The sequence below is a fragment of the Sturnira hondurensis genome, unplaced genomic scaffold (genome assembly GCF_014824575.4).
Source record: "Sturnira hondurensis isolate 20B ecotype Veracruz unplaced genomic scaffold, ASM1482457v3 Scaffold0013381, whole genome shotgun sequence".
NCBI classification, from domain to species: domain Eukaryota; kingdom Metazoa; phylum Chordata; class Mammalia; order Chiroptera; family Phyllostomidae; genus Sturnira; species Sturnira hondurensis.
In genome coordinates, this window is record NW_028086012.1 from 636,035 (window position 1) to 649,143 (window position 13,109).

The following is a 13,109-nucleotide window of genomic DNA, read 5'->3' on the forward strand; positions in this document are numbered from 1 at the left end:
TGAGTACCTCGCCTGCAACCCAGGCATGTGTGGTGACCAGGAATCAAACCAAAGACCTTTCAGTTCGTTCAGGCCAATGTTCAATCCAATGAGCCACAAAAGCCAGAGCACATCTCAATATATTTAAGACGATGTATGATTCCAAGCAAATTTTCCGACTACAAATGGTGGTAAACTGGAAATCAACCAAAAGAAGAAAAACTTCAAATATATGGAGAATAAACAACATGCTACTAAACAACTGTTGGTTCAAAGAAGAAATGAGATCAAAAGATAGAGACTAGTGAAAATGAAAATGCAGTAAATGTACCAAAATTTGGGGGATGCAGCAAAAGCAGTACTTAACAAGGAAGTTTATAGCACTATAGGCCTATCTCAAGAAATAAGAAAAATCTCAAACATTACACCTTAAAGACCTAGAAAAATGAAGCCCAAAGTCAGTAAAATGAAAGAAATTTTAAAAATCAGAGCAGAAATAAAGGAACTAGAGAACAAACAGACAACAGAAAAAATTAATGAAACAAGGAGCTGCTTCTTTGAAAAAACAAAATTGACAAGTCCCTGGCTAGATTCACTAAGGAAAACAGAAGACTCAAAAATCAAATGAAAGAAATACAGAAATACTGTATGAAAGGCTATGTGCCACCAAATTCGATAACCTAGAAGACACAAATTCTTTGAAACATACGACCTTTCAAGACTGAATCACGAGGAACTGGAAAACTTAAATAAACCAATCACCAGAGTAAGGAATTGAAACACTAGTCAAAACCTCCCCCCAAAACAAAAATTCTGGACCAGATGGCTTCACTGGTGAATTCTACCAAACATTCAAAGATTTAATACCCATCTTCCTCAACTTCTAAAAAACTGAGGAGGAGGAATATTCCTAACTCATTTTACAAGGCCAACATTACTGGGATACTAAAACCAGGCAATACAATACAAAGAAGGTAAGTTACAGGCCAGTATCTCTAATGAACAAAAAGCAAAAATCCTAAAAAATATATATACTAGCAAGTCAATGCAATATATTAAAAGGATCATACATCACAGGGGAGTTCATTCCAAGGATGCAAGTAAGGTTCATCATCCACAAATCAATTGTGATACAAACATATTAACAAAGTAATAAAAACCATATGATAATATCAATAAATGCAAAAATGACATTTGAAAACATTTATGGTAAAAACAATAAAATGGGTATAGAAAGTACCTCAAAATAATAAAGACCATATGTGTCTTCTCTTTTTTACTTATGATTTTGTTACTATTTGGGGGGTTATTTTGGTGTTCATTCTTTAAATTAAGGAATTGAATAGTTTATTTTTTTCATTCTTAATCTGTTTCATGACAGTGAAACGTGATTTCAAATCTAATTTTTTCATCTAGGTTCTGCTTTAGCTGTGTTCCCAGATTCAGACATAATGACTTTATTACTAGTCCATTGTAGGTGCTTTCTCAGTTCCCTTTTTAACCCCAGAGTTAGCCATCATCTCTTTTGCCAAAATTTTGTCAGTTTTCAGGCTGTTTATGAACCAGAGTAATATCTATAATTATTTTTTAATTAATCCTATCAGTATATAATATGCCACTTTTTTTGCATTGAATCCTTTTTTAATCTTCCCTAGTTTTCTTCTTAACATTTGTCTAATAAAGTTTTTGCATTTTTGCCCTTGTTAGATTTTTAAAAAATTACAGTCTTTGAAACTGTACTCATTTATTTGCATCAGCATCAACTCATGAACCTGATACTCTTACTAATTTGACACACCAGTTCCCCTAGGTTTGGTCAATGGAAGTCTCTCTGGCTGCCCCTGTTTCCTTCCGTCACTTCCCCATCATTTTTTAAAGCATTTACACACCCAAAAGATGCTGCAGAGTAATTTTGTGCTTTTCCCAGTCTTGGAATCAGCCATTGAGCCCTAATGCCTTATCTCTTGGTATACTCACGACTACTAAGGTAAAATTGTTCCTTCACCCTGTCAGTGGATAGAATCAATCGATCCATTACAAAAACATACATACAGTCACATAACTATACATCTGTTGATATAAACCTATGAATTCGTACCAATTCGTCCAATTTCGATTCAACACCTCAGGGTTCTTTCTAGCATTCTTCCTTTCCACCTTCATTAATCCTTTCTCAAACAATGAGAAATCTGGCTCCCACTGGTCTCAATATATGTACTTATTGCTCAACCATGTAACTTATTTGCACAATGCAGTCAGTCGCCGAACCACTCCACCACCTACTGCCTCACTTGCTGTGGTGCTGGGCTGCGTCACTGTGGCACCTCTCACCAGCAGGTGTCCATGGGCTCCGGGCATACACCAATTCCTTCACGCTGTACTTCCTCAAACACTAATGTCTCTATGCAGGGAAGGGCAAGCGAAGATGGAAAAAAGGGGTGAGAATCGGTCTTTGGTTAAATTTAAGATGTTCACATTCACTGTAACTTAGAACTTATTTCTGTTATCTCGCAATTTCCACTGAGTAGCAATGGTCCTTCTACCTGTTAAAAAGGTAATATGCTCTACTTTTATTTTTTATATGGCTGAGTAGCATTCCACTGCATATATGTACCACATCTTCTTTGTTCACCTGCTGAAAGACAGGCAGGCTGTTTTACATGTACTGGCTATTGTGAATGCTGCTACAATGAACAAAGGGTACATAACATTTCATTTGACATCTGAAAGCATATCATGTGCCAGGCACAAAGTGTAAGAGTTGTTATTAATTCCACTTTATGAGGAAACTGAGGCACAGAAAGGTTAAGTAATTTACCTAAAGCTATACAACCAGTAAGTGAAAACCTCAGCTCTTCCCACTCTGTAACAAAGCCTAGTATTTTTTCAATGATAGTAATAACATATGATTATAGACAAGAGGAACTGGGGGCATTATTGCTTAATTCTTTCCTAAATTTTCAACTCAGCACCATACGGAACTTTTTTATTCACATGAGAGATAAAATTCTGAATTTAATAGAAAACTAGGATTCATTTACAAAGATTTGTTTTACTTTAGGTTTTGGAAAACAACTGTTTTACAAAATTAGGGCAGGTAGATAGAAAGTTTAACTGGAATTTGAAGGTATACTTGTACAATATAAAGACAGCTCTAGAATCTCAGGGAAAATGCAACTCAGTCTCATATTCCCAAATGAAACATACATACATATATACATATACATATACATACACACACACACACACACACCTATATATACACCTAAAAATGGATGTAGTCTTTGTGCCATTCGCACAGTTTCAAAACCATGTAAGTTGAATATCAGGTGCAAGCTTTTTAAATCTCAAAAGTCTGCCTTAAATGAAATACGAGTCATATACAGTATACCTGATATTTCTACTTTTTAGGGCTTTGAATATAAGTTAATAAAGTAACTAAAATTAGGAATAAGTCTTTTGATGAAAGAAAGAAAACAAATGAAAAGACTGTAATGAAACAATATGCTTACTGGACCGAGTAAATATCAAATAATTTATTTTCTGAAAACCACTTTCTTTGTTATATCCATCTGTTGGTTCATACCAATATGGTCAAACAAAAAATATTTTAAATTCTTTCGAGACACAAAGAAAAAGAGTAACTCACCCATCAAATACAAATATACTATTTTATTCTAAGGGAGTATTTCTGTGGTTTCTGCAAGGGGCAAACCCAAAGTGGTTAAAAAACAAAAAGAACAGAAAGGATAACTTAGATGTTTCTCTTGTGTGTTTGATGTTTTTTTCCTCCCCTGGAAAAAAATGTAATTTTACATAATTTAAGGAATTTTTAAAAGCAAATAACTGGAGACATATCAACAGCTATGCTTACAGGAAATGACCAATACTTCCTTGTATGAATTATTTGAAGATCTGGACAACTCTGTAATCTAACCTGTAATTTAAATCTCAATACAGTCATTAACCTGCGGTGTTGGCTGTTCTCAGTTAAAAGATACAGATTTCTTCTCTCTCTCTGGTCTTTTACAACAATTTATCTACTGTGCCAAGAATGTTTGTTTTTAATACAACTACAGAAGGGGAAATGGTAGTGCTTATACAAAACATAAAATGAATATAGTGGGGACTATTACACCTGAAGTTTCTGGACAGTTTATTGGCAGACTTAAATGAGACAATTCAACTGTTTTTCCTCCATATCAAACAAGGTCTGGAAGTGATAAGATTTCCAATCAGAAATGACAAACACAGATGGAATTAAATCATACAGAATTGGGGCAGATTTACTTCTTACACAGTTTTCAGTAACAAAAAATGAAATTTGTTACAGGCAGAGGGACAGAACCATCAAGTACACAATGTCAAAAGGCCTATTTTTAAATTTTTATTGTAGTTAAATGACTTTATTAAAAAAAACACAAACAAACCTGCCACTCCCATTTTTTTAAATAGGACATATTGAAAACTCTTTCAAGGCTAAAATTTCCATGAGCCTTTTAGACTGCTCTCGTTTCTGTTATAGGTCAAATTTACCACTGCTAAAGAAATTTTGTGATTAGCCAGCATCATAAAAGCTTCGATTCAAAATTTTGTGGGGAAGAAACTGAGAATGGAGATAAGGGATATGGATTGATATGTCAAACACAGCTATGACTTGCAATCCTCAGAAAATCACTAAAACAGCTAGAGTTTGGAATAATGCTATAAGAAGACCTGCTTGTGAATATGCAAGACAGTCAAAATCTTTGTATCCTAACCCCAGAAGCCCCATTTTCAAGTTTCTTAGGACAACAAGGTCATCTTCCAAATGCTTTATATAGGAACATACTAGGATCTTTCCTACCATAATTCCAACAGCTAAGTAATACTGTGTTTTTGTGGAATCCTCCACAGGTTTGCCAAAGTTAAGAAGAGAGACTATCCTTTTTGAAATGTCAAGGGCCTCCAGAAACTGGTGCAAAAGACAAGTAAGAGGAATTATTTAGGAAATAGGAAGGTAAAACAACGAAAGAAAAGCTGCCATTTGGGGATAAAGTGGAAAAAAAGGAGAACCCCTATTTCTGTGTACCACAGCTCATGCCATGAGACAGCAGCAATAAAGGCTGACACCCAGAGAAGTGGGCATTTTAGTGGGTTTTCTAGAAACGTTTCAAGACACTTGGGGTCTCATGGGCTCCACAGACCTTCTGTGTGTATGACTGATCTGTGGAGTTTCAGCCCCTTTACCGTAATTTACCCACATCCAGACCCACAGCTGAGAAGCTAGACCCAGAAAGTAACAGGGACACATTATTGTGTGAACAGCTGTGAAGGCCCTTCTTCCTGATGTGAGGGGCCAATGGCAAAAGCACCAGAGGCTTCTATCCTTCACAGAATTGGCTTGGCAGTGAAAATCGAAAGACCACTTCACTCTCTACCTTTCATGAAAACTGGAGTATTTTTACTAGGTCTTCAAGTCTGGGTCCCACAGCCCTCATCTGATGTCACTCTTAGCTCTGTACTGGCTTCCCCCTGACTGTTACACCGGGCTTGCCCAAGGAGCCTACTGCAGCCAAGGTTTCACTCCAAAGCTACCTCTCTAAGGTCTAAGGTTACTATGGTAGAGTTTTATATAACAGTTTTCCTTAAAAATATTCCACAATTTGTTATTCCCAAACAAAATAAGATTATGCACCACTCAGAGAAATTGGTTAGTCATTCCGAAGATGTCTAAGAACTATGTCACTGCCAAAGAACATTTCTCAGTTCATATTTTTTCCTTCAGTTTTCATTTGTACATCCACACTGTGGTTCACGAGTCATCTGTTTTCCATTATCTTATAATCAAGTCAAGAGGACTTGGACTTATACATCGTTTTCCAAAGCTGGATGCATTCACAGTTTGGTGCATACCAATGTGTATGAAAATAGGAACCCCACTTCTGCTTTAATCTGATAATTCAACATCAGAGTCTTCAGATTTGGCTTTGGCAAGTTCTTCGTGTACCTCCCTCACCATGAGAATACGTGTTAACATGGTGTCCAGAGTCCCAGGGTCTATCGGGAATGTGGAGTACCACATGGGGCTATTCGGAACACAGGAGCGCTCAGGTTGAAGGTAAAACACATCATTCCTCTGCTTCACACTTTCAGAACTATCCAGAAGAAAAAAAGAAAGAAAAAAGAAAGGAAATTGGGGATTAAAAAGCAGAGGAAACACATAACTACTCTGTAATGTAATGGCTCTCAACTTTGCTCTACTGTAACTAGTAGCACGGGTAAGCAACACACCCACACAGACACACAAGTTTATAAGCATTTCCCCCCGCCCTAGGAGCAACCTGTAACTCCACAGCTTTTCTCCCACACTCAATAAATCACACTGGATTGGAAGTGAGTATAATGTTAATAGAAGACACAGTGTAAATGCTTCACAAACATTAGTGCTTACATTTTTAGGAACAACAAAAGTTCAATTCACATGTGATGCTACGGCTGAGAACCACATACCCTCAGCACCCATTATCTGGAATGAACCCCAAAGCACTCAATACACATTATCAAAGGGCAAACACAGTCATTACATTTCTTCGAGAGAAAAAAGTACTTCTGTGTGGATCTCACAACTCTAAAGTCGTAAAAGTTTCTTTAAGAAAAATACCACTTAAAAATTTTCAATTCCCAAAAATAAATTATTTTTATATTTGTTTAGCAATATAACCTCTTCTCTAAATATTTTTTCTGCCCCAGCTGGTATGGCTCAGTGGACTGACCACTAGCCTTTAAACCAAAGGGTCGGGACACTTGGCACTGTACTTCAAAATGCCTGGGTTGCGGGACAGGTTCCCCAGTATGGGGCGTGTGAGAGGCAACCAAACATTGATGTTCCTCTCCCTCTCCTTCTCTCTCCCTTCCCCTGTCTAAAAATAAATAAATAAGATATTAAAAAATAATAAATATTTTTCTATATAAGTAATAAAATCACAGCAGTTTAAATATCATATAAAAGTTGAGTAACAGTTGTACAGATCAAACAATGGCAGGAATTCTTATTCTTACCTTTGAAGAGATTTTTGGGAAAAGATTATTAATATATAAAGCAATTTGTTTCTTGGTTCAAAATCCAGGCAGATATGAGAATGGGGAAATAATGAAATCAGAGGTAAATCCTTGTCTTTAGACTTTGACCTCAGTCACAAGTGAGCTACAGTTCTAACATTCAAGCACCCAAAATTCAAAATACGCTCACTACTTTTTGAAGTGTGGTATATGTAGTTCAGAAGATCACTTACCATTTTGACAGGTAAAACTCATAAAGTCGGACAGGGCACCTCAGTGGGTTGTCAGTGTTCTCTGCCATCTCCACACCCACTGGAACCTCATCATCTTCATTCCGTTTCCTCTTGCCAACAGTTAGTTTTTCTTGAGGCACAAAAAAATAATGAGAAGATTATTTCCTTCAAGTCTCAAGACACCCAACAGGCTTCACTTCTTGTCAGAACTGTCACTCCCTCCCCCTTCCTTCACTTACTCATTCAGCAAACATTTACTGAGCACCTATGGAGGCGCTAGATACTAAGTGCAGTGCTGTTAACAAAACAACGTCGCTGTCCTGTATGCCCCCTGCTCACCAAGGGGGGGCAGCATGACCAAAGGCCATTCACATGCTCTCCTCCTAAGGTAGACATCGAGATGTAAGTTGTCACCTCTTTACCTAAAAATAGTTCTACTATGGGGCATCAGTGCCCAGTGGGCATTTATTCAAGTTTATTTGTCATAGTATTATGAGAAATGGAATCCTGGCTGGGAAAAGAAATTCTCGGTAAAGTGACCATTTGATAAAAAAAGAGCAAGTCCTTTCCCACCAACAGAATTCTGCCAAGGCCAAGGGTGAAGACATGCAAAGTGTGCTCTTTCTTTTACTCTTTTCCATTCAATCCTTCAAGATAACAGTAGGTGGTGGAACTGAGAACCTGAGAAAAAAGGCTTTCTTCTTCTCTTATAGCTGCTCTTAACAATAGCACAATACTCTCCCCAGCTTCCTGCATTAGTTATTACTTAAACACAATTCACCCCAGTTTTCTATTTAGAGGACAACTAAATAGAAAGACTTTGCTACTTATTCGTTGAGAAAAAAAGCTGAACTTATTACAAATCTTGTTAAGCACCTAAATCAGAAAAGAGGGAAATGTTACCTGATTGCCTCTTCCTTCCCCAACAATATCAATTAAGAGCACAAAGTGGGATATCTACATTTGTTCATATACGTGAACAAATTGAAAGAAACAGGACACGTGGTGAAAAGCAAGATAATCTTCGTATTTTCTAAAGTAAAGGAGCAGTTGGGGAAAAAGTGGGCACAAAGATGAACATTACAATTATTCTTTAAAATCTTACTTTCAGTCATTTTAAATTTTCACATTTAAAATATATTTTTCACTATTATCCTAAGTCAGTAACAACTTGATTTGGGGAATTTTAGAACTTACAATTTTGGTCAAATACCAAAAATTTAATTCTTAGTTTCTTAGTAACAATATTGACTTTTTAAAACTTGAAAACATTATTATTTAATATACTGCTTTTGGAATGCCACTGCTGGTATTTTTCTACCATGTACAAAAGCAGTATATTCTAGGCCAGCTTTTAAGTTCCTTCAGAATTTGACAATTTGTTAAGATGTGGTCTGGTTAAAAGAAAAAGCTTTAGAAACAGTAGATTTAAAAGTTAAACACATTCCTTTTAACTGGGTAATGGACCCATTTGTTGCCTCTAAATCAGTGACTTTCAACTTGGCTATATATTTAAATTCCCTGGGAAGTTTTAAAATGAGGATTATTTGGGCTCTATCAATGAAATCAGAACTTCAATTTAAAAGCCAATAAAAGTATATTGAAGCAAGCGATTCCTCTCCTTTTGAGAAATGCCCTGACATAAAGAAAGCATTCCATGTTACACTAAAGCTATACTCTTCCATGTCTAGACTCTACAACTACCCCTCTGCATTTAGTTTCTACTTGAATACGAGTAAGACCTCAACAGAAACCTTACAAACTCCCACCACACACCTGGTTCTGACTCTGGCTTTTGTACAGGTGGAAAAAACCTCAGATATGTCATCTTGGTACTGTACTTCAATATTCTGGTCCGTCTCATCACGTGGGCGAAGGAAAGCTTCAAGTGCTCAGTAACATTCTTTAGTTGAAAGTATTTGGTATTGAAGAACAGGAGGGTGTTCAAGAGGACAATTGGTGAGTACGCACCCAGCTGCTTGCACTCCCACAGATGCTCTTCTTCGATGCGGGAGAACATGTAACCTGGGCCGGAGGGGGTGGGGGACGGAAACAATATTAAGCTCTTGACAAATAAGACGAATTTCTCAAATTCTCAGACAAGATATGAAAAAGAGAGTGTTCCTCTCTTTCCCCCTCTTCCTTATACAGAAAAACAGAAAAGGAACTGCAAAGGTCAAATGATTCCACTGAAGCCGACTCTGAGCATTGTCCTGAAAGTGTTAATCTATTGTTATTTGAGACCAGGGGTTGGCAAACTTTTTCTGTAAAGGGCCACATGGTAAATATTTTAAGCAGTGTGGTTCATATAGGCCCTCAACAACTTTGTTATTGTAGAAGATAGGGAGCTGTAGACAACAAATAGATATGGCTATAATATGTCAATAAAGTATATTTATAGACACTAACTTGGATTTCATATAATTTCCACTGCCACAGAATATTCTTCTTCTTTGGATTTCTTTCCCCCCAAATTTAAAACCAATTCGAGTTCACGGACTATATACAGAAACAGACAGGTCTGGCCTACGGGTCACAGTTTGCAGACTCCTATTTGAGATTAATACACTTACTGTTTACCGCTTCGGTTTTACTTAGCTAAGATCATTATAAGGCAGACAGTGCCCTACTTCCTTCCCACTTCCTCTTATTTTGAATTTATACTGAATGACAAATTCATGATGACTTATGTGGGATTTTTCTTGAAAAGAAGTTGTTGCTGAATCATTAAATAAGTATACGTTTAGAGGCACCTTCCCCAAAATACCCCTTAAGTTTAGTTCTTTCCTCATGATCTCTCCGCAATCTCTCCACTGACTCTGCATTCTATTTTTAAACAATCCATATTCAAAAATATGCATTTATTACTTGCATATCCATGCCCCTAGCCTCCTCTTTGAATGAATGCTAAACGCACTAAGCCACCAGGCTGCTCAGAATGCTTCAAAGTTGCTGTGTAGCACAACAGAAAGGGGCACAAATTCCAGAGCATCACATTCAACCTCTCCATTCACAACCAAAGAGCCTAAGACCAGGAGTGAATTAGGGATCTATCCAAAGATGTATGGTCACAGACAACTTGAAGATGTAGACTGAACAATCGACAACCAGTCCAGGGTGCTTCTTAAAAGTAGAATATGTGGCAGTCATTGTGTACAGTGTGCACCTTTACCAACATTACCAGAATAAAAACCGTTTCTAAAGAAGTAAATGGAACATCCAGTAGTTTTTTATTTTCAACAATTAGTATGTATACACACACTGTTTGGAAATTATAGTTTTACTAAAATAATAATAAACCAAAGAATTTCTCCTCAGAAGTCCAAATACATTATGAATTCAAGGAAATAAAATGAACATATTATAAAAAGATAATCTTGCAATTTAAGAAGACATACATGAAAAGAATCAAAGTAAAAAATAATCATCCTACCATTAGGAAGTATTGTAGGTTCCCATATTTTCAAGAGTTTGGTAAGTTCAATCATAAATCTGGAATAGGGCTCTGTAAAAATGTTATCTATTCTACCATTTTCAAACAGGTACTGCAAGAGAAAAAATTAAAACACATGTTGATACAAAGAAAACACAAGTTTTTTAAAGATTGTTTTAAATGAAACTTATATAATGTTATTAACCAATGTCACGCCAATAAAGTTATTTAACTTTAAAAATTTTTAAATTATTTTAAGGAACTTATACCTAATCTTTACACTTATAATACTGTGAACCATTTTAAAGATACATGTTAAAATATCACGATGCAAGCTAAAGGTCCCTTTCATGAGGATTGACATCATCTTGAATAGTGAGCTTGCAAGGTAAAATTTTCTATATCCTTTGTAAAACATGGATAACAGAGAAAATTTACAATAAAGAAGTACCTTTATTCAGTTCATGAATATTATATACGAAAAAGTGGTCCTAAATTGTACTTCCCAAATCATTTTTCCAATTCACAATGAGTATCTGCAAATGTACTCCTAGAAGTTTTTATTTTTCAGCCTAATTAGAGGATAAACTTTCTGAAATGATACAGTTAGCTGGTGTCAAGTGACGTGAGGATGCCCAAATTCAAAAACTATTTGGAGCCTTCTAATCACAGCTCCCAACTTTCTACCCCACAACACAGCCTTCAAAAAGTTCAACTCAAATTGTAGGATATAAAACGATGCTAATTATAACCATCAAGAACCATATCACAGGATGGGAAACTAGCAACAGCTTGAGTAAAATATTGTTAAAAAAAACATTTTGAGGGTGTAGGTCTGGGCAGATAAAATCACTCAGGGAAATACAATGAAAATTTATAGAGCAAAACCAGGTAGCATATAACTGAATTCTAAAAATCTTTTGGTGAGCCCTGGCTGGGTGGCTAAGTGGATTGAGTACCTGCCTATGAACCAAAAGGGTTGCTAGTTTGATTCCTAGTCAGAGCACACACCTAGGTTTCGGGCCAGGTCCCCAGTAGAGGGTGCACAAGAGGCAACCATACACTGATGTTTCTTTTCCTCTCGTCCTCCCTTCCTCTCTCTCTAAAAATAAGTAAGTAAAATATTTTTTAAAAAATTAAAAAATAAAATAAAAATATTTTGGTGTTTTCAAGATTTGGTGTTTTAAATTTATTTTTCTACAGTTTCTTGCTTTTCTATCAATGTATAACTTGGAGAAAACTTTTATTTCTACTTAAATTTATTCTAGCTAATAAAAATTAAACATGATTTCAAGGTGCATTCTTACAGGTCTCTTCAAAGGCAACTGATAACCGTATAGACAGATTATAGTTTTGTTACTTAAAGTATTCTTCTTTTAATAAAGTTATTTTCCCATCTTAAAAAATATATAGCCTCAAAATATATATATATAGCCTCATTGCCCTGGCTGGTGTGGCTCAGTGGATTGAGTGCTGGTCTGTGAACCAAAGGGTCACAGGTTCAATTCCCAGTTAGGGCACATGCCTGGGTTGCGGGGCCAGGTCCCCAGTAGGGGGTGCGCAACCACACATCGATGTTTCTCTCCCTCTCTTTCCCACCCCCTTCCCATAAACAAACAAACAAACAAACAAATTCTTTGGGGGAAAAAAAGTCCTCATTGTAAAAAAAGTTCCAAATACAAGAAAAGTAGAAGAAAGATGTACTTGAACTGACTATACAAAGACTACTATCATTCAGGAGCATTTTATTTTAACCTTTTTTAAAAATTTCCTGTTTAAATACAGAGTTGAATTTTATACATTTACTCAAATATATAAATACATATAAAATACATGCTCTTTGGTTTTTTAATCGCTTCCCTCTTAGAACAGGAACAAGATAAAAACACCTATTCTTGCTACTTCTATTCAACACTGTACTGGAAATTCTAGCCAAAATGATCAGGCAAGAAAAAGTAAGAAATATTCAAATAGGAAAGGAAGAAGTAAAATTATCTGTGTTTACAAATGACAAGATCCAAAAAACACCAAACCAGTTATTAGAGCTCATAAGTAAACTCAGTACACATGCAGGATACAAGCAAGATGAAAATGAGTTGCAGGACTTCCCCCAAGATGGAGGCATAGGTGGAAACACTGTGCCTTCTCCCACAACCAAGTTTGAATACAACAAAGGTTTGGAGAAACAAAGACACAACCAAAGGACAGAAAATTGAATTATACGGAAGTCCGACTACATCTAACCGTTCAACGGGGACGGTAAGAGGGGCGGAGCCAGCAGCGAGCAGGGTCGGGCAGGACAGGGCCCCCGACCCAGGCGCGCAGGCAGACGGGAACCAGTTGGGGTGCGGGGCAGACCGCGGGCGCATATTCGCGCACAGTGAGACAGACCACGCAGGCCCCAGGGGGCGAGGGCTGACGGC

General features: G+C 36.7%; 1 protein-coding gene across 3 annotated transcripts in view; it reads right to left on the bottom strand.

Annotated features, from left to right (window-relative positions):
- Positions 1 to 3,631: 3,631 nt before the first annotated feature.
- The window catches only part of ZMYM4 (zinc finger MYM-type containing 4), a 142,837-nt gene continuing 133,359 nt past the window's right edge, over positions 3,632 to 13,109 (bottom strand). For all 3 annotated transcript variants that reach the window (XM_037061459.1, XM_037061458.1, XM_037061460.1), the window contains exons 27-30: positions 10,687 to 10,798; positions 9,030 to 9,278; positions 7,254 to 7,383; positions 3,632 to 6,116 (exon numbers count right to left, since the gene is read on the bottom strand). In XM_037061459.1, the coding sequence (XP_036917354.1) occupies positions 5,909 to 6,116; positions 7,254 to 7,383; positions 9,030 to 9,278; positions 10,687 to 10,798 (699 nt within the window). In that variant the 3' untranslated portion in view covers positions 3,632 to 5,908. The remainder of the gene's footprint in view (positions 6,117 to 7,253; positions 7,384 to 9,029; positions 9,279 to 10,686; positions 10,799 to 13,109) is intronic.